General features: G+C 35.8%; 4 protein-coding genes across 6 annotated transcripts; 3 read left to right on the top strand and 1 right to left on the bottom strand.

Moving 5' to 3' along the window:
- Positions 1–454: 454 nt before the first annotated feature.
- LOC114714380 (heavy metal-associated isoprenylated plant protein 7) lies at positions 455–4430 on the bottom strand. 2 transcript variants are annotated; one of them, XM_028899117.1, is made up of 5 exons: positions 4300–4430; positions 3797–3965; positions 3324–3532; positions 2468–2561; positions 455–1209 (listed from the first exon to the last, which is right to left on the bottom strand). In XM_028899117.1, the coding sequence occupies exons 1-5, from the start codon at positions 4306–4308 to the stop codon at positions 887–889; spliced, it is 804 nt and encodes a 267-aa protein (XP_028754950.1). In that variant the 5' UTR covers positions 4309–4430; the 3' UTR covers positions 455–886. The 2 variants fall into 2 exon arrangements, with proteins under 2 accessions (XP_028754950.1, XP_028754949.1); XM_028899116.1 differs by lacking the exon at positions 4300–4430 and adding an exon at positions 4124–4247.
- A 2196-nt stretch (positions 4431–6626) lies between these two features.
- Positions 6627–9162, top strand: LOC114714405 (malate dehydrogenase, cytoplasmic). Its single transcript, XM_028899144.1, has 7 exons — positions 6627–6771; positions 6978–7136; positions 7247–7422; positions 7562–7839; positions 8183–8318; positions 8417–8528; positions 8866–9162. Exons 1-7 carry the CDS (start codon positions 6627–6629, stop codon positions 8958–8960), a joined length of 1101 nt encoding a protein of 366 aa, XP_028754977.1. The 3' UTR covers positions 8961–9162.
- A 310-nt stretch (positions 9163–9472) lies between these two features.
- Positions 9473–12216, top strand: LOC114714394 (mitochondrial pyruvate carrier 1). Of its 2 annotated transcripts, none has more exons than XM_028899134.1 (5): positions 9473–9635; positions 10949–11072; positions 11201–11255; positions 11521–11656; positions 11944–12216. In XM_028899134.1, the coding sequence occupies exons 2-5, from the start codon at positions 10977–10979 to the stop codon at positions 11981–11983; spliced, it is 327 nt and encodes a 108-aa protein (XP_028754967.1). In that variant the 5' UTR covers positions 9473–9635; positions 10949–10976; the 3' UTR covers positions 11984–12216. The 2 variants fall into 2 exon arrangements, with proteins under 2 accessions (XP_028754967.1, XP_028754968.1); XM_028899135.1 differs by having other exon boundaries at positions 9473–9623.
- A 1013-nt stretch (positions 12217–13229) lies between these two features.
- Positions 13230–19099, top strand: LOC114714391 (protein DETOXIFICATION 44, chloroplastic-like). The gene is made up of 13 exons (XM_028899132.1): positions 13230–13518; positions 13654–13778; positions 14007–14165; positions 14295–14437; positions 14756–14891; positions 15755–15851; positions 15961–16061; positions 16572–16735; positions 17286–17357; positions 17482–17598; positions 17965–18060; positions 18183–18304; positions 18563–19099. The coding sequence occupies exons 1-13, from the start codon at positions 13283–13285 to the stop codon at positions 18621–18623; spliced, it is 1629 nt and encodes a 542-aa protein (XP_028754965.1). The 5' UTR covers positions 13230–13282; the 3' UTR covers positions 18624–19099.
- Positions 19100–20643: the final 1544 nt, after the last annotated feature.

Here is a 20643-nt window from a genome sequence, read left to right on the forward strand (position 1 = left end):
TATACAATCCCTTTTCCCTCAGAATATTTTGGACCTATGCCAAGTGGTTTCCATCAAATTTCTCTAGTGATGATTCATTATTGCTAAAAATTCTTCTTCTCAACATCTGAGTTACATTGGTATACTTAAAAGGAAAACTTTCCTATTCATTCTTTAGGCCCAGGTTGCTCCTGAGGATCAATAAAAAGTTAAAACCGTAAAAATAGGTTTTAACGCACTAACTCTAATGTTTACATTGGTTTCATAGACTTATCAGCCTAACATCATGTGAAGTTTGAATCTTTCTAAGATGGAAGGACAATCCGTTGTTTGAAATTACATCTTTCTCAATCATAATTGCCTCACTGGACTTCCATTTATCTGGGTGAATCAGTCTGTTCATGAGTCTGATTTTGCATAAGTGAATATAACATCACATCTTGATTCAAAATCTCACATTCAGATTCTGATTGTGTTTTACACACACATTTTTCTCAATCTAGATTCATCCTTGCAACATGATAATTACAAGCACTGTAAGGACAAAATTCAGCAGTACAAATGTACCCTCAAACAGACATAAGTCATTCAATCCACCCTTTTCAGAGTACATCTATAAGGAGAGAAGTCAAGTACAACTCCATGATCGTTCGCTATCAGATTCTGCAATAATACCATAACAAGTGAACGAGTTTCATATCTAAACACAAATCTGGTGCAGAATTTGACAACAATCATTGGGCGCTTGAAGTTTTGGGCTTTGGCAGTAGTTAACGAGGCCAGGAGAAGCATAAACCCTACAAACACTGAGAAACATTATGCAGCAACGGTGCAGAAAATTGTTCGAGTTGATGAGCCTCCATCTAATAAATATACAAGGTAAAGTGAAAGAGGAAAAGCGAGTGTTTCACATAAGGGAGCAAGCGTTGGGGTTCTCATCACTGAACATCTGAGGAGCATAAGCATAGTCAGTGAAGTATTTGGAAGGCCAGTATTCCATCTTCTTGATGATATCAGTTTGATCATTGTCGTCTTCTTCTTTCTTCTTATCTTCTTCTTCTTCTTTCTTCTCTTCCTCCTTCTTGTCTTCCTCCTTCTTTTCCTCTTCCTTCACTATGGAAGCTTGCTTTCCCGTTCTCTTGTACACATATTCAACTAGCTTGCTAGGTTCAATCACCCCTTTCACCACCACTCTATCATTTCCCAAGTCTGTTTCCACTGATTCTACTCCTGCATGCACAATTCTTTCCTCTACTCATTCAAACCATAATATAGGTTTCATAATTTGGTTAACCAATTTTAGGGGCGATTCAATTTTTAGTAGCCGTTGTGACTTGGATTTATAAAACATTAAAACGCCATACTTTTGTGTGCTAGTCTTATTTATTCTACTACCAAGTAGCACTCGTGTTAATCAAATTTTCTATATAGTGTTGAGTCAAAAAACTAGCCCTAAGTTATAATAGTTCTGTCAGCATTCAAACCTTCAGCCTTTTTTCACCATTTCAATTATCTACTCCTTATTCAAATAAATAAGCCAAAGATAATAATAAAAAAAAAGGTTAATTTCTGTTTTGTCAATTTCCCTAAAGAGTATTGCCGGTGGACATGGGACTTGAAATATATATTTGATTGAGTTTAGATGGTGTCAGGAAAAATTTCCAAGGTTGAACCACTCCATTTCTCTTTTACAAAATTATTTAGACTAATATAGAAAATTTAATTTTCTAACGAATAAATTATAATTTGATATAGATTTACATAATAAAAATTTTCAAACATAATATATATATTTTTAAAAATCAGACCGGGCCTTGGGCCAAGCCCATCATTTTTTCGGAATCGTTCATTCTTTTCACCTTGTTTTTTGGGCCACCATTTTGGTTTGTTAACGACCTTATCTTGCAAACATTGAATAAAGGGCTTATAGCTATGAAAGGTAAAAGACAATGAGCATTAACATAATCCTCGAGATCCTGTTAAAGTCAATACGACCATAATAATGTTCTTTTTGTTTTGTTTTTGGTTGGTGAAAAGAAGGGATTTAAAACAACCTCAAAAAGCTCCTTTGCTTTGAAAAGAACGGGATTAGCGCCATAACTTAAGTGCATGAAAAATTAAAAAGACTAGTTCATTTATAGCTCGTGACATGCAACTCCCACTAAAATCAAATTTAAAAACAACGCGTTTCTATACATCAAAAGAACCAACATATTAAATTTGTTTTCTCATCACCATAAACTACTCCGTCTATTCCAAAATATTTGCTCCTAAAAAACCTTAGTTTTGCATTAAAATTATTATTGATTTAAAATGTTCACGGAACGTCACACCCACACGCATATTGAGAATGACTTCATTTTAATTAAGATTCTTGTTTAAGGAACAAAAAAAAATCTAAAAATAAAATAAATGATATTAACCCTTTCAATAAAATAGGTTGAAAATGGTTCATGAATAGGATGAGAAAAATACAGAGAGGACATACCTTGAATCTTGCGGATTCGCTTCTGAATAACTTGAGCACATGCTTCACAATGCATGGCAACTTTGAGCAGTACGGTTACCACTGCTGGTGGGGCCTGTCCATTTTCATTCATTCATTCATTCAGTTCCTCATCTATCTCAATTCTCAAATATCAAACACTACACACACAAGAAGAGGACCCATTTCTGTGATTTGTCAATTCACAGAGAAATGGGGGCCGTGCCATGCCACTGTGCTCTCTCATTGTATAAGGGCACAAAATGCCAACAACTGTGCCAGAGGGAGCAGTCTCCAAGGTAAGACCCCTCATGCCCTCATCTCATTTCAATTCTGAGTCACTCTATAATAATGCACTGACCCCACCTCCTCCTTTGTTTTCACTTTTTACCTCACCTTCCTCCTCCCCACTTTGGCCTTTTCTCTTTTACTGGTAATCCTCTCTGGACCATATACATCAGAAGATGATGTATTGCTAATGCCTAGCTAATGGCTAATACATATGCGTGATTTGAATATTATTAAGTTAATCTCCATGAAAGATGAGTCATAAAGTACAAGGGAGGATTATTGTGGGCTCAAAGCCCTTGCCTTTGAGCTATTGTCATTTTCATTTGGGGAGGGAGGGCACCATTTTGCTGACTTTGTTTCGTTCCTTTCATGTCAGCTACACAACATAATGCCCTTCAAGACAATATAAACTAAATCTGGGAATTCACTGTTCATCCCATGTGGTTCAATCCTCTCTCTAACGTCAAGACTCAATTTTTTTAAAAAAAATTTTTGCATACAAAGTGTTTGAATCTTTGCCTGAACGAGGGAATTAAAGAAATTTAAGAAAGCCAGGTTATTACATTACCTCCTCTTTTTTCTCCTCAGGCTGCTGCGCTTCTTTGTCTTGTCCTTCTTCTTTCTTCTTCTGCTCTGGAGGTTTTGGCAATGGCGAAATGAGCGCCACTTTCCTCCCACTTTTCTTCTGCAGTCTCTCACATACCTTCATGGGATCTGCTGCTTTCCCCTTCACCACCACCTTGCTTCCCTTGCTATCTGTACTCACCTCCTCCACTCCTGTCGTCCCATAATCACCATTAATTAACATCTTAATCACTTTTGTTATAATCAATCCTGCTTTCTGTATAGTGACAGACACAGAGAAGCAAACTACCGCCAGCTGACAACAAAACCACTAAGAAACTAGAAAGTAGCAGTCTATAGCTAAAAGGATCCGTGATCTGATCTATCTAATCAATCGATGATTATCCTTAGAATACACAGTCACACTGTCACACAAAGTAACAAACACACAGACACATGTTAAAACAGAGAAATGACCTTCAAATCCTTTCAAAGCTCTTGCAACTTTCCTGGCACAGGCCTCGCAATGCATGTCGACCTTGAGTACTATCTCTGTGCTTGCTTCTTCTTCCTCCTCCTTCTTCTCACCCTTCACTTCTTTCTTTTCCTCTTTGCCTCCTTCCTTCTTTCCTTCCTCCATCTTCTCCTTTAGCAGCAGCAACAAAAACATTTAGTTTTTAGGGATGAACTCGGAGAAGTTCATTTTTCTTGCACGAGTTACTAGGAAAAAGAAAGAAACAGAAACCAAGTAATCCCACGCCATATAGGCAGAAAGAAAAATTAAGGAGAAAAGAAAAGGCATACATGGAATTGGAAGCAGACGTGAGAGAATATCATAGTATTATGAGTAATCCTAGTTCTGAAAACAACAATGAACAGGGGAAAACAAAAGAGACCCAAGAGCAGAGACAGAGATTAATACAGTAGAAATATGATGTTTTTATATTATGGGTCCATAAGAACAGAGGAGTCATTCATACTTCGCCCATAAGTGGGATAGTGGACAAGAGCAGAGATTCAGAAGAGAGACTGGCAAATTCAGAAGGTAATGTTTTTATGAAGGGGAGCTAGCAATTGATTCACCCCTTTGTTTCCTTCTTCCCCCCTCTCTCTCTTTGGGGTCACTCTGTCTACCTGGGGAGCAGCTTGTGGAGAGGTAGAACATTTAAGTAACGTGGGGATTCTGCAAATCTGACGTGGACGATTTAATGCAAAATATTATTCACATCCATACTGTACTCGCTCCGTTCCTTATTATAAGAGACAAATAACCAAATTACGTTGATAAAAAAAATAATTAAAATTAGTTGAAAACAATTAATGTGTAAAAAGTATAATATTTTTTTCCAACAATACCCCCATTAATAAGGAGAGAGAGTATGAGAGAAAACAATTAAATTATTAAAAGAAAGAGAAGTGGGAGGGAGGGAGAATATGAGTTGGAGACAAAATAAATAGAGGTAAAATAGGAAATCAATACAAAAAAATAGAGACAACTTTTAAGTGTCTCTTATATATGGAAACATGCCATAAGCATCAAATGTCTTTTATAATAAGGAACGGAAGGTGTACTTCTTAGCTCGGGCTCTACGTTTCCCTTTTTTTTTTAAAAATTATTATTATTATTCATAGAAATGCATCATTGTATTTGTATTTTATGTTACTTATTTAATTTTATAAAATTTCTTCTCATTTTTTTATGTTAAATATTGATCGTCTTAAACAATAATTTTTTTATATTAATGACTTATTATTTTGAAAAACTAAATTGAATATGATAATATTTGTGAATACTTTATTAATGTTTAAAATTCTAATGTCAACATTTTTATTAACAAAACTGACTATTTGAAAATTTAAAAAAATTAAATAATATATGTAGTTGGGAGTTGGCTAGTGCCGGTGGGACTTGACAAAACCCGGACAAAAAAGGTTAGATGAGCCAATAGGCTGAACTTGAAGCGTGACAAAAGACTGTTTCTTGTTTATTTTCCCTATTAATGTTTGAATTTACATTTATAAGGTGCCCTTAAGGTTGTCCTTATGGTCAAGGGTTGAGGCGCCACCCTACAATATTGTTTGCATTATAATCTCTACATATAGATTTGTGCCATAAGCATAGCCATAGCAGTAAATTCAGATGTCTCCATCATATAAATTGAATCTGTACTGTACAAATCCATCTTGCTGTTTCATGGAATAATTTGCATACCCATGAAAATGAAATGATAATAACTGAATAAGAATGAATTTTGATGAAAAGAAACATTCATCAATATATCATATGATTCAGGGTCTTGTGGTATAATAATACTCCTCCGGTCTTACATATAAGATTTATTTTATGCTACAATTTAGGATTTAGGATCGGAGCAATATTGTTTATGAAAAAAAATTATATATCAATATATATAGTAAAACTATACTATTTACCAGGATTAACAATGCCACGACTTATCTTTCAAATTTTATCCAATGCATTAACTGAATTATATTTTTCTTGTAAGAAAACAAGAAAGATCCGTGGTAGCTAATTTCATTCTATGGTCCCTCTTTGTCATTTTTCCTAATTTAAAAGATAAATGTAATTTCCAGAAAAACTTTTCTTACTGTATTCTTTTCTGGTTTTTGGGACGTTCATTAACACAGAAAAGTTTGGGGCCCATAAAAATAAAACCAATATTGGGCCTCATACAACAACGCCCCCATGCTTCTATGACTGGACTGGATGATGGGCGTTTAAACTTTGCAGTGAGGCCGGGTAACAGCTATTATCATTCAAAACAACAACAGATAAAGTTAGATCTAACAAAAAGAAGCAGTATTTCACTAGGTGATTAATACGGTACCTTAAACAGGATAGCGTGCAATAGCAGAATACCAGTGCCTACCATAAAGGCACACTTTTTTTTTTTAAAAAAAATTAAAAAAAGGAGTAAATAACGTTTTTTGGTAAGTTATGCAGTTGAGAAAACTATGTTTTTGTTTTCAACAAAAAGGTCAAAACAAAACATAAGAAGGATTAGGTCGTGATAAGTCTGACTTTAAGGTTTAATCCTGTTTACCGAATAACTTGTGTCAAACATATATTCCAGTTTCCTCTTAGTTTACTTGGATATACTTTTCGTCCTTGTTAAGGAGACCCTCAAGCACCTGCAATATTTCTTATCAACTTTGTTTTGGTATATTGTAGGCCTTGCAATGAGGACTAACTCTTGATTCTTTCCCTTGGATATCATATATATGTATATATATATCAGATTGAGAAGTAGAATGTTTGCTGTGGATCAAGTCAAGAAAATTGATCATGGAAGCGGTGCCTTGGGAGCTTCTTCAGAAATGTCTTGTTGTCTCAATTTGTTTCTCTTTGTTCTGGAAGATCATTAAATATATGTGTGGCCTTCTGAAAGTAGAGAAGGAACCTGTCACAGTATTGGTCACTGGTGCTGCAGGCATGCTGCTCAACTTTAGTTTCTTTGAATTTCTTTTATTTCTCCATTACTAGCTACGTTAATATGGATGCTTACTGATAAGTTTTCACATTTAAAATTTCTGGCATCAGACACAGAAAGTTTTAGGCAGATTTATGATCTCATTTTCTAAGGTTCATAAAATGGATTTGTTACACTTGTGGGTTTCGCTTTTGATTCAACAACAGGACAAATTGGCTATGCCCTTGCACCTATGATTGCAAGGGGTTTGATGCTTGGTCCAGATCAACCTGTAATTCTTCACCTGCTCGATATTGAACAGGCAGCTGAGGCCTTGAAAGGGGTGAAGATGGAACTGGTTGATGCTGCTTTTCCACTTCTTAAAGGCATGCATATTAACTTCAGTCCTCATATAAACATAGTTATCATATTGTTGTTCTTCTTGTTGACATAACAAAATTTGATCTGTGCATATGTGTATATATAAATACAACAGGTGTTGTTGCTACTACCGATGTTGCTGAAGCTTGCGAGGACGTAAACGTTGCTGTTATGCTGGGTGGATTTCCTAGGAAAGAAGGAATGGAAAGGAAAGATGTTATGTCCAAAAATGTATCAATTTACAAGGCTCAAGCTTCAGCTTTGGAACAGCATGCTGCCGAAGACTGTAAGGTAAGCTATTACTTTGACACCCCCTAGTTTTGAAATGTGTCAGATCCAGTGCTTGTAACTTCTAGTGTACTTTTTAAGTTTAAATGATCATTCTGCTTATTCTTAAGGTTGAGTTCTTTTCAATTCTTGTTAAATACAGGTGCTAGTGGTTGCCAATCCAGCAAACACCAATGCTCTCATATTGAAGGAACATGCTCCTTCAATACCAGAAAAAAATGTTACTTGTCTTACCAGACTGGATCATAATAGAGCATTAGGGCAAATCTCAGAGAGGCTAAATGTTCACGTTGGTGATGTGAAGAATGTGATCATATGGGGCAATCACTCTTCAACCCAATATCCAGATGTCAACCATGCTACTGTCACCACCAGCAGTGGAAACAAGTCTGTTCGGAAAGCAGTGGATGATGATAACTGGTATATATCCAAGTTTCAAGCCCTTTACTTTTCTGTATAATAGTATGTTTTGATGAATCACCTTCTCACATATATCTTGTTGCCAAAATAGATAATACTTCTCTGGATTGCCAAAATAGCCCAATTACACTATAAAATAGGTCTTATATTTAGGACCGGAGTAGTATATAATTTTAGATAGTTGAATCTGTCATGATGCAATCAATTGTTAATGGGGGAAATGAGTTGTTGAGCATTCATTTTGATATCTACCTTTAATTCCTCTTCCAATTAGTGGATGTGGGACTTCATATATTCTAATACCAAACATGGATGATAAGTGTGCTTCATTTGTGCTAACTAGGCTGAACAATGAGTTCATCAACATCGTTCAGCAGCGTGGTGCAGCCATTATCAAAGCCAGGAAGCAGTCAAGTGCATTATCTGCAGCAAGTGCTGCTTGTGATCATATACGAGATTGGGTACTTGGAACTCCCAAGGTAGCTTCTCTTAACCATTTTTTAAAATCTTCTGCATTTTGTCGCTTCTTTGTTTATTAATTTTTGCATTTGTTCTTTTCTTTTTTTAAAAACTTTAGGGAACATGGGTGTCAATGGGAGTGTACTCTGATGGGTCTTATGGCATCCAACCTGGCCTTATTTACTCATTCCCTGTTACCTGTGAAAATGGACAGTGGAAGATAGTTCAAGGTGCCTTTTGTTTCTTCATACTCTGCATTCATATGATTCTAATACTCTTTCTTTATAAAAGCAGTATGTTGACAAACTACAAATCTTGTTTATGTCCATTAATAGGAAAAAATAATTTAAGAGCTGATGAAAGATTTTATTTATTATTGCAATATTTGGATTTTTTTTAATAAAATCTATATATACAAATTGCACATAACCCAAAAAGAGTTATATTATTCATAATTTATGAGTATTTTAATTCTTAAAAAATTTTATATTAATGTTCTCATTTCTCATTTTGGTTCACAAGTGATTTAATTTTACCTGTTGAAAGATTTGTTTATTGCATTTGTAGGCCTCAAGATTGATGAGTTCTCAAGAAAAAAAATGGACAGAACAGCTCAAGAATTGGTTGAGGAGAAAGAACTAGCAAAATCATGTTTGAATTAAGAGTAATTTCATTTTAAAAAGTTGATGCGAAAAATAATATGTAAATATTTAAAAAGTGTTATTATTTTCCCATCCTTATTGTTGTAAAAAATTTAAGTTATTATTTGGAGCAAGGTTTCTGAATTTGGAAAAACTTTATGTAAATTCATTTTATGTCCCTACTGGGATATTTAAGGTCTGAAAATAATGTCTTTGGTTTGCATTTTCCTTCTGACTGTTTTTACCACTTGCAAATCAATAGTTTCAGTCTTTCATCTGTTCTGAAAAAAACACATAACAAAAAATAATATGGAAATGTTCGAGGAAAATTGTCCGAAGTCGAAATGCTCACACGGGGTGCCACAGGAACTTTGTATCAAATCAGTGTGTGTGTGTGTTTTTTTAAGGGCTTTTTTAGTGGAAAAAAAGTCAAAAACTCTCCCTAGTTCCAGGGGCACCCGATAATAAAGTATTGTTTAGGAACAATAATGTCACTAATTGCAAATATTAGAAATTAAATTGAATAGTAAATTACTTAAATGTCTGGTCGCGTTCGGCAACCTTCGCTTCAGGCATTGAAGAAATTTTCCTGAGCCCTAGATTCGCCTTCTTCCTCCCTTGATTCTCCTCAATTGGCGCCTCCTTCTGCCCGGAGCCGACTGACTAGCGCTGAGACATTGCTGTGTGTGTAATATCATGAGTTTGTTATATTCCCAAGCTCTTCTGTTTTTTAAAAGTTCGGAAATTTATGATTTTTACTTCGTTCCATGTAGCGTAATTAGGTTATCAATCGGTAGGTGAAAAATGTTGAAACTTTGCGAAGTGTCTCGTGTGAAGACTGCTATGCCCATTTTCCAACTCTCGCTCCATCCAACCTGCCTTGTGTTTTTATCTATGCAATTTTATTGGAAAAATTGATGATATTTGGCATGTCGAGAACCAATTCAGCTCAAAAGTTTAAAATTGAACTTCTTTGTTTATCGTAAGTTTGTTAATTCAAGTACGTCGTGGCAGGATAAAAGTGCTGCTTGTTGTCTGTGTTCTCGATTTCATTTAACCACTAGATTTAATTTGGGGCCCTGGGTTGGTTAATATCCAAAATGTATGTACCTTATGACGGGAATATTAATTGCAGCAGAGGGACACTTGTATTGAATTCTAGCTGTGGGCTGTTGTTTTCTATGATGCTTAGTTTGTAGCAGTTTATGTTCAGTTTGCCCACAAATCAGTTTCTTTTGTTTAATCTGAAAGGGAAAAAAGGACCAAAAATCATTATATGAAAGGCATGCCTGATCATATATTGATACTATTAACTTCGGCTCCTGGTAGCGGATTGAGTAACTGGATAAGAAGAATCACTAAATTGAAATAGTTGCCTCTGCTTCCCCTGGCCCTGGTCATAAAACTAGAACTGGATTTAAAGGAAGTTTTGAGTAGATGTGCTTCTTGGGACACTGGTTTTTGAAGGATTACCAATGTCATGGAGGGAAAAATAGTACGCTTGCATCTGATTTTATGAGACCCCATAATGGAGAATGGACATGATTTCAGGTTAAGAGTGTCTTAATGTGAATTGATAGAAATACACAATTAGCAAGTTCTAAAAATAAGTTCTCTGGCCATCAGTGGTCAGACAGTTAATGAGGATAAGGGGGCAATTTACAAGCATGAACTCTCATTAGGATACTGGGAGCGGGACAGTTAAGATATGATTGTGCTTATCTGTTCTTTAAGCAGCAATAAGAAGGGCTGAGGCAATTACACTGTGATATATATTCATTGTATTCATCACTTCATTGCTTTCCCATTACTTGGTTTTTGGGCAAGGTTTAAACTTCTTTAAGAATAAAAGCTTCAACCCATCTGTCACCCAGCTTTCTAGCCTTTTTTTTTTTTAAGTATAAAAATTGATCGTCTGCAACAAATAATTATGTCATTCCATTTACCAGCTGGCCATGTGATATCATATTGCTATTATGTCAACTATCTAACTTATTTTTTCTTGACAGTTAGTGCTGCCTGAGCATCAGTTGTAACATGGCCTCCTCTTTCCGAGCATTCTTGAACAGTCCAGTTGGTCCAAAAACCACCCATTTTTGGGGACCTATTGCCAACTGGGGATTTGTTGCTGCAGTACGTTTTGCTGCATTGATCATTTATTTATTTGCTTTTAGATTGGAAGCCATTATCTTATTAATACCAGAGTACCGGTTCTCATTTCATGCCTTCATGACCATGTTTGTAATGCTGTTTTGTCACAGGGGCTGGCAGACATGAACAAACCTCCAGAAATGATCTCTGGCAATATGACAGCAGGTTGAAACTATCCATATTCCTAAGAATTTGGAAATGGGCACTGCTCCAGCGGAGTTCCTTAGGTTTTTGCTATCGAGTTTTCCAATAAAATTGTAATTTTAACATGTGAAGGACATTTGAAGAGCTAATTATGTGGTGTGTTGTTACAAATATCCACTTATTATATTTTTCCAAGGAAATATGATAGCAAATACCTAAAAAATGAACCTAGGCTTGGTCTTTCCATGTTGGCTGAATTTCCCTCTTGCATGTGTTCGTGCTGCAGCAATGTGTGTATATTCGGCTCTGTTCATGAGATTTGCATGGATGGTTCAACCACGCAACTATCTGCTGCTCGCTTGTCATGCTTCAAATGAGACTGTGCAACTTTACCAACTCTCCCGCTGGGCAAAGGGAAACGGGTAAGCAGCTGGGCATGTGATTGAGTCAAAACAACTATATCTTATTCAATGTTGTTTCTCTTTGGAAGAAAAGGATTTCGATGCAGTTTTTAAATGTTTGTTATCAAGTTCCTCAACATGATAAGGAAAGGATTTTGTTGGGGAGTCCATCATAGTGTAGAAAATTATCCATATATAATATTTTTATTAAAAAACTTGATAGCATTTGATCATGAAACTTTATGCATACAGTTATGGTTCTACTTCCATTTCTAAGTCTGCATCTATGGATATGTTGGTCTATTCAGGTACTTGTCAGAGAAGAAGGAAGAAGCTGCATCCAAGTAAACTGATGCTGATTTTGTTGTTATATGCTCATGTTAATAAAATACTCTGCCCATGGGAGTCATGTAAAGCATTTTGCTTTTGATCATTCAAATGCAAGAATGATTTGATTGTGTTATTTTCCGATCGAGTGTATTTTCTATTCAAGTGATTATTCAAAATTCAAAATTCTCAGTAATAAGCTGTGAAATGACTTTGATTACAGATTTTGAAGAATTTGAGTTTTGTTTAACTCACCTAACAATGTCATTTTTTTCCCACAATCTGTAACAAGAATCACTCTTTCAGAAAACCATGTGTCAATAAATCGCAAATTGTGTCGATTGGGTTCTTCATTGCTATCTAATGATTTGTTGCTAAAGCGGGTTTAAATTGTCATTTTTCAGATAAAAAATGATTTATTGGCAATCTTTGAACGTCTAAAAATTATTGGAGATCTGAATGTTAACATATTTGATGTCATTCGTCATCTCAGAAGTTAGGAACTCTGCAAAACTTGATCCATTTAAATCACTATGGATGATATTGTTTAAATTCCCTCGTTTAATGAATGAATCCATAGGGATAATTTAGCCATTTAGGAACTGGAATTTACATGTGCAGATATATTTTTATTCAATCAAATTAGAACAAACGAACTTTACTTTTCTCTTAAAAAGTTAAATCGGGCAAGCAAAATATTTTTGGAAAAAACTTAAATATACATATTTCATGTGCTATTTTCAAATCAAGTTAGAAAATATGTATTTTTTTTTTCATTCTTAATTTGTTAACATTTAGTTGTTTTATTAAAAACAAGGGGTTTATAATAAATCAAATGTAATCATAGAGATCTATAAACCCGGTTTCATTAGTTAGAGACTAATCTGCCGGAGTGGGTTTTGTCTCTCCCAACAAAGTTTTTTCCATGCACGCACAAGGTCTGGTTCGATCCCATAATATCATGTTTAAGGGATCCAATCATTTACTAACTGTGTGTCAGGTTTTGTTGGTGGCACATTACATGAATAAAAGAAGAAAAATCTTGTGTCCTGGAGTAGTGTGGTTGAGAAGGAATATTGGAGAATTTCTGGGCCTAGACTTGAAACAAGGAAAGTCGCAATCTTTCTGAACATTCACATATACAAATATGAGACCCAAAAACTACGATGGCCCACCCAACCAAGATATTTTTGGCCATTTATTTTTTCTTTCCCCGTACATGTTCGTTATTAGTAGTTAAATACTTAAATTCGAAGCTCGCTCGCAAGATTTGGTTTTGCTGTCTCCCCAGGACGCCACTCCTTTCTCTCATGCTTAAGAATGGCGTCCAGTCTTTCCCATAACTTCCTCTCTTTGCAAACTCTGCAAGCACACACGTTATCGAAATCTCAAACACTAACCAAAACTCGTTGCTTTGCTCGCCTACGAATAGTATCCAAATCTTCTCCTCAGAAAAACAGTTCAACTTCGCTGGAAGCAAGCTCCCCCAAACCCCCTCCACCTCAGGATTCTTCATCTTCGGTTCAGTCCTCTTCTCTTCTGCTTCGTCGTTTCAGGTACTGTGTATGAAGTTAGGTGTACTTCCTTAATCGGAGCTTGTATTTTAGCTGGAATTTGGTTAAGATCATGGTACATAATGAAATTGGAAATTTTCATTTTGATATGGTTTTTGTAATTGGTGTTTTGAACAGAAATGGATGGCTTAAATTTGATGACCTCGGGATGGATATATTGTCTATTGCACTACCTGCTGTGTTGGCTTTGGCGGCTGACCCAATTGCCTCTTTGGTTGACACGGCATTCGTTGGCCATATAGGTAATTCTATGGAAGTGAGTTTACCCCAAAAAACGATAGACTTGAAAATAATGCGTCCTTAATCATTCCAACTACTTGAGTTAGCGTGGTGGCCTGGTGGGAATGGTTAATAATAATCGTCCCATTGGTCAATAACCATGCTGATGATCCTCATTGCAACAAATGGATTTTTTCATGTTTTCTTCTGACTTATAGTCAGTATAGTTACCAAGAGGCCTCTCCATGCAGGATCGGTTGAATTGGCAGCAGTTGGAGTTGCAACATCTGTGTTTAATCTAGCGTCAAAAGTGTTCAATGTTCCTTTGCTTAATATCACCACGTCCTTTGTTGCTGAGGAGCAGGCACTGATTGCCAAAGGAGAAGACTCCGGACGAAGCAACGATAATGGTAGTTTATTCAAGAGTGCTACCAACTTTAGTATCATTTATGTTCTTGGCAAGCAAATGGTTTTTATATGGCTTATTCATGTGTTTGTGTGTACTGATGCGTTTTGATATCCATCTGTCTAAAATGAAGGCTCACTGGGTAAGCACCACAGCAAGGTGATACTTCCTTCAGTGTCAACTTCTTTAATACTGGCTGCAAGCCTTGGAATTGCTGAAGCTGTGGCCCTTTACTTTGGCTCTGGCATCCTTGTGAATATCATGGGTATACCTGCTGTATGTCATCCCTTGCTGACTAGTGATTTACACATCATTTTGTTTTTATATTTCTTCATATTATGATACTTCTGAGTTATGTAAATGGCTAAAGAAGACCACCTCCCAAGATCAAGGGGGTGAAAGAAAAGGTGGTTGGCTGTGGAAATGGGAAAGAAGATGATTTAAGCTAAACATTTGAATTTATATTTAGGAACATTATTATGCCAATGCTTATCTAATATATGGTCTAAACAACTATTTGTGTGCAGATATGATTATCGTGAAAGTCTGTCATAATGTAAAGCACTAATTTCAGTTTTATTTTATGTGTTGTAGGATTCACCAATGCATGCACCTGCTGAACAGTTTCTTGCCTTCAGGGCTTTTGGTGCTCCGCCTGTTGTGATTGCACTAGCTGCACAAGGCACTTTTCGTGGGTTTTTGGATACGAAGACGCCTCTATATGCGATTGGCAAGTATTGAAGCAACTTATCTGTGTGTTTTCTATTTTCACCCATTCATGTCATCATGCTAGTTAAGTTTTCGATCCCCCTCCCCCCCCCCCCCCAAAAAAAAAAGGGGGTTGGGGGTCTTTTTGCAATAATAACCCTTTTTAGTTATCAAAATTGCAATATAGAATGACACAGAGCTTAGAAGTATTTCAATGAGAAATTGAACATGCGTCTCAACGTCAAGGATATAAATGGAAAATAGGAGAAAAGAGATTTGACTAACGAGCAAGCATCCATTAGAAGAAATTAACCCAAGAATGGAGGATTATGTATTAGAGGTCCTAGACTTGTATTATCTAGAACCTGAATTTTCCATTTCTTTGTTACGTATACTATTGTCATATACTATCATCATATCGTGCATAGCTGCATAGTATTTAATGTTTTGAAAACAGGACCATTTGAACTTAAAAAACCTTTCTTTCCAGGTTTATGCCCTGTTGAATTGATAGACTTTGGAATCGAACATAAGCTCAATACCTTGTTATTACGGGGGGGAAAAAGGATTACGCATATAACAGCTAAGGATTCTCCTAGTACCTTTTTGAGTAGAAAAAGAGAAATCTTAAATAAAATATAATATCATATTGCATTTCCTGAAGATCTGTTTAATTAAGAACACTGTGAACTTTATGACTGTACCTTCGCAATATAAATCTGGTCTCTCCAATTATCTAACTAATTAGTAACAAGTTTCTGGTACTTCAACTTTTGATAAGTGCATTCGATAAGCATATGTAAAATACAAATTAGGGTACTGGGTAGATTATTTGCTGAGTGTATATTGATTATTGAATGACAAATTCTTCCTTTTGGATACCAGGTGCTGGCAACTTACTTAACGCCATTTTGGATATGATGCTGATTTTTACTTTTGGTTTTGGCATTAGTGGTGCTGCTATTGCAACTGTGACTTCTGAGTACGTCTAAAATGTGGTAAACTTTAGAATTATCAGTGCATTAAGCACGTGTTGTCTTCATTTATGCACTTTCCCCTTTTAATCAAATCTATCTTTTTTTGTTCACCAGATATTTAATTGCTTTTATTCTTTTATGGAAATTGAGTGACAAAGTACTGCTTATTCCTTCTGACTTCGATGGGAGAAAATTTTTCAGCTACCTGAAATCTGGTATTTCACTTTCTAAATTATGCTGCCTTGTTGCTTTGACTGTCCTTATCTATCAAGTACTGTCTTTTCCTTTGGTAATGACATTAGGATTTTCGACCTAGATCACTGATAGAGGACAGCTATCAAACATAATATTTATTGGATACTTACTGGTTTTCAAAGTCCGATTCATTGAATTTGTTTTTGAGACAAACACAACCTTCCTTAGTGAATGCTTGTATAGAACAGGACTTAACTACTGCATAGTTTGAATTAAATGCATCTTAAAGCTGCAATATCTTTTGTGGTTTTGCAAGTTCTCTACTTTCGGCTTGAAACCATATTATAGGAACAGAATAAAAGTTTGTTGAGTTTTGAGATTTCCCCATCGTTGGCTTCTATGACCTTATGGATGATATTATCTGCGCAAACTAATGTAAATTTTGCGCCTAACATGTCATACAAACTGCCTAAACTGTGTTCTTATGTTCTCTTTTAAGTTATGACAACCTTACATGTTGAATTTTTCAGCTGGTCTTCTCATTGGTAGGACGTTGGCTGTGGTTATGACTCTGACACTGGCGACATCCATGGCAGCCAGACAGGGTCCGGTACCTATGGCTGGTCATCAAATTTGCATGCAAGTATGGTTGTCAATGTCTTTGCTAACGGATGCTCTGGCACTTGCTGGTCAGGTAAAATAATTTCACATTAGATGGTAAAGCACATGTTTTTACAAAAATGATGACATTGCATCTTATCATTTGATTAAAACATAACTCATTAGTAGGTTACATATGTGATTTCTTGATACGTTCATGAATTTAGAATCACATAATTGTCTGTTTTATGAAATGTATTAAAAGAATGTTCTCTTTTCCTCTTCTTCTTCTTTCTTCTTTCATTTGCGGTGGTGGGGTGGGTAAAGGGCAGTTGTTGCTACAGAGATGAAATAACAGTCACTGCTACACCAAAGACCTTTGGTTCTTGTTCTATAGCCCTCTTCTCATTCTTTCCTTCCTTCTGTTCATCCATTGTAGTCGTCATCCTGTGGCTAAGGGTAAAAGCAAACATATTTCAGATGCATGATATGGTAGCTCTTGTGTAACCGATCAGCACTGTTGTTGAACTCAACAAGAGCTTGTTTATAATGTTTGGCTGTTTATATATACTTGTGGTGGAAACCAAGTCTGGTGATTGTAGCTGAAGACCATTGTGTTCTGTTGTATGATTTTTCCTTCACAGGCTCTGCTTGCTGGGGATTACTCCCAAGGGAATTATGAGCAGGCTCGCCTTATTGTATATAGAGTTTTACAGGTTAATGATCTTGGTCACCATAAAGTTCTTTCCTTATAATGTCCGTCATGCCCCTCTAAAAGGAGATGGGAACAATTATTAACCTTCTATTCTTTTCCCCTTGGTTTGTGCATTTAACGAGCAGATTGGTTTAGGGACAGGAATTGCATTATCAATGATCTTATTCCCAGGGTTTGGAACATTTTCCAGCTTATTCAGCACAGACTCAGAGGTTCTGGATGTTGCTCAGTCTGGTTTATTGGTGAGAAATCATAATTATTTGAAAAATAAATACCTTAACTCCATTTGAAATATTTACTTCACATCCTTGTTAACACACACTGGTCTTTATTCTATACTGTTCATGCACTTGCATGGGAATAGAGTTTTTCTTAAAGAATAAAATTCATACAGAATTCAAGAAAAGAAAATTAGCTATCTGTGTTATGAAAGAACCTCATTCGACCAAGTATTAGAGTTGTTTCCTTTGACCTTTTCGAATAGGTAGAAATTAATGGGACTTGGTAATGACTAATGTGCATTATGTGTGGCGAGATATTCTGTGTCTTTGTGGATGCATGCTTATATAATTATGTCGTTGAAGGATTTCATACTTACTCATTTTCAGTTTGTTGCGGGATCTCAACCAGTGAATGCTTTGGCATTTGTTATTGATGGGCTTTACTATGGGGTGTCAGACTTTGAATATGCTTCTTACTCTATGGTAATTCCCTAGCCCAATAATTAAAGAGATTTCAACATTTCATTGGTGCTAATCCTACAACTCCTTTCTTATTATCAATTTTCATTATTTTCTTAACCCTCATTTTGGATTCCGATGGCTAGTTGCTCGTAGGAGTAATTTCATCAGTGTTCATGCTGGTGGCTGCTCCAGTAATTGGACTCCCTGGAGTCTGGACGGGGCTGTTTCTCTTTATGACATTGCGTGTTCTTGCTGGAGCCGGGAGGTATAGTCTTCGATACTGTGAGAGAATATATATAATTTATAATGCTCGTACTCAAAATACTATCCACTGACCAAAAGATCCATCCTCCTTGGTCCATTGGAAATTTCTAACACTCCCCCCCCCCCTCAAAAAAAAAAAAGCTACTGTTTTCCCTTTCCTGCCCATTATCTAGTAGATGAGTTATATTTTCTTGACAAGATTCTCATTGCATTGCTGTATGTTAATCTTCAAAATCTCATATGAACATTTGAATTTAAGGTTGGGCAGCAAGAGTGGGCCATGGAATTTGGTATGGCACAAGGATGGAGCAGGGGACTGACTGATAGGAATCTGGAGTTTTTCTGGTTTGGTGAGAAAGGCCCTTTTCATGGTGGTCACAGATGCTCATACATGTAACACTTTTTAGGGTTCTGAAACTTCTCTATGCACCCTTTCCTGGTTATCAGATCCCCAGCAACATGCCTTAGGCTCATAGCAAATCAACAGAATACTGTTCTACACGTGAAAACCGTGGGTCATGACTTTTCTTGTTCAAGTACAGAAAGGAAGAATGCCAAGCGATGCAGATGGTTCCAAAATATAGCCAAGCAAATTCCCTCTGCTTTTTGGTTCAGAGGTTTCCGCTTCTGTATACCTTTTTAAAGTAATAGCCGCGCAGGAGTTAGGTAATTAGACTTGTCTGGATCAACTATTTTATGTTGAGAACATAGAACACTGAACAGTGATCCTTCATTGCTGTGAAAGGGATTGCCAAATTCAGTGGAATTCTTTATGAGTATTTTTTTTTTTAATGCATTAATGGTGTCTGTGGGAAAGAGAGAAGGAGCTGACAATAAAATACATGAAAACTGATGAATGCGTAATTTGGACTGTTCATATCAGAATCTAAGGTGAAAGTTCAATTTGTGGGAAATAAATGAATTTATTATTTAAAAAGTTACAAATTAAAAACATCAAATCTGGGATGTTAGATTGTCTAGATTTTACCACAATAATGAGGATCAAAATCCAACTAATACTAACTAGAAAAGCCATTTCAACCACTAAAAGTCCAACAGAAACGTGTGTTGTGTATTGAACAGCAATCGGTTGTTCTTTTCCTAACAGGTTTTGATGGCACTGAGCCCACCGGAGATCAGATTGCCAGCTTGTGGTCTGAAAGACAGGGCATTCCTTTCCTTCTCCGAAACAAACAAAGAAAAGCAACGAAAAATGACAATCGCATAATCACAAATTTCAGTTTTGAATGAAAAAGACTCCCATCCAATCATTAACTAAAACCACACTCAAATAATCTAGATTCTCTCTGTATTAATTTTATAGCTTACCATTGAGATACCATGGTCAGATTCAAAATTTGTCGAGCTCAGTTAAAAGTTAATGAGTAGTTTTCGAAAAGCGTTTTCTGCATTCACAAAGGTTAAAACGCCTTTCATTTAGGATCAGTTGGTTAAAATTGTGAAATTCATTATTCAATTAATATGTGCATGAAGCATAACATTTTCAAGATTGAGAGAAGAGTTAAACGAAGCAACAAATGAAGTCGGGGAGAATTGGAATAAGAATGATTGGTGAGGTTCCTCTGTTTTCAAGGAACATGCCGATTTTGACCCCTTTCTTGTGGGCCCCACAGATCTGGACGCACCTCTCTCTGTGTCTGTCCACTAACAACTCAAGCGTTTTCCAGTTCATGCTTTTAACCAATCCCCACCCTCCCTCCATTTAATATTTCTCAGCTTTGGTCCTAATTCACCTACTTTTATTCATTTTAATTTTTGTTAAAGTCACCATTAAAAATGATATTTATTCTGCATTTTACTCCTTCCGAAATAGAAAGACATAATACTTTTTTAAAAAGAATGAAATCTAAATGATTCATATGGAAAATCCTTCTTTTGGCCACCAGATTCGTATAAAAAAATCTTAAAAATTGAAGAGAGAGCGAGGGCCAGAGAGTATATAATTCCTAAAGAGAGAATCCAAATGAATCGCTTTATTACTTAATCATTTATGATTATGATTTTTACATATACCAACAGCGGCTTATATTATTTCCGTGGGCGCTTTATTTTTTTTACTCCTTTCAGTCATAAATCGGGCGCTTTGCTTCTTTTTTTTTTTTTAAAAATAAGAATCCATTCACTTTGTAAATGTTTTTTCAATACTTTCTCCAACTTTAAATAAATAAATAAATAAGCTACTTAATTAATTTGAGTAAATTAAAAAAATAAAATAAATTAATTGATTTAATAAATATAATTTGATATCTTTAAAATATTTGTGTGTAACATTATATTATATACTCAAGTAGATGAGTTAAGCAAATTAATTTTTTTAAA

The sequence above is a fragment of the Neltuma alba genome, unplaced genomic scaffold (assembly GCF_004799145.2).
Source record: "Neltuma alba isolate B1F8T4 unplaced genomic scaffold, ASM479914v2 tig00011501_pilon, whole genome shotgun sequence".
Lineage (NCBI taxonomy): Eukaryota > Viridiplantae > Streptophyta > Magnoliopsida > Fabales > Fabaceae > Neltuma > Neltuma alba.

Bases quoted from the DNA above. Each gene is read 5' to 3' on its own strand.
- LOC114714380 (XM_028899116.1), bottom strand. From the start codon at position 4,156: ATGATATTCTCTCACGTCTGCTTCCAATTCCAT. The intron at 3,966-4,123 runs GTATGCCTTTTC...CTGCTGCTAAAG, and splicing joins ACGTCTGCTTCCAATTCCAT to GAGAAGATGGAGGAAGGAAA. The intron at 3,533-3,796 runs GTCATTTCTCTG...ATGGGACGACAG, and splicing joins AGCTTTGAAAGGATTTGAAG to GAGTGGAGGAGGTGAGTACA.
- LOC114714405 (XM_028899144.1), top strand. From the start codon at position 6,627: ATGGAAGCGGTGCCTTGGGAGCTTCTTCAGAAATGTCTTGTTGTCTCA. The intron at 6,772-6,977 runs GCATGCTGCTCA...ATTCAACAACAG, and splicing joins ATTGGTCACTGGTGCTGCAG to GACAAATTGGCTATGCCCTT. The intron at 8,529-8,865 runs GTGCCTTTTGTT...TTGCATTTGTAG, and splicing joins ACAGTGGAAGATAGTTCAAG to GCCTCAAGATTGATGAGTTC.
- LOC114714394 (XM_028899134.1), top strand. From the start codon at position 10,977: ATGGCCTCCTCTTTCCGAGCATTCTTGAACAGTCCAGTTGGTCCAAAA. The intron at 11,073-11,200 runs GTACGTTTTGCT...GTTTTGTCACAG, and splicing joins ACTGGGGATTTGTTGCTGCA to GGGCTGGCAGACATGAACAA. The intron at 11,657-11,943 runs GTAAGCAGCTGG...TGGTCTATTCAG, and splicing joins CGCTGGGCAAAGGGAAACGG to GTACTTGTCAGAGAAGAAGG.
- LOC114714391 (XM_028899132.1), top strand. From the start codon at position 13,283: ATGGCGTCCAGTCTTTCCCATAACTTCCTCTCTTTGCAAACTCTGCAA. The intron at 13,519-13,653 runs GTACTGTGTATG...TGTTTTGAACAG, and splicing joins CTTCTGCTTCGTCGTTTCAG to AAATGGATGGCTTAAATTTG. The intron at 13,779-14,006 runs GTAATTCTATGG...CTCTCCATGCAG, and splicing joins GGCATTCGTTGGCCATATAG to GATCGGTTGAATTGGCAGCA.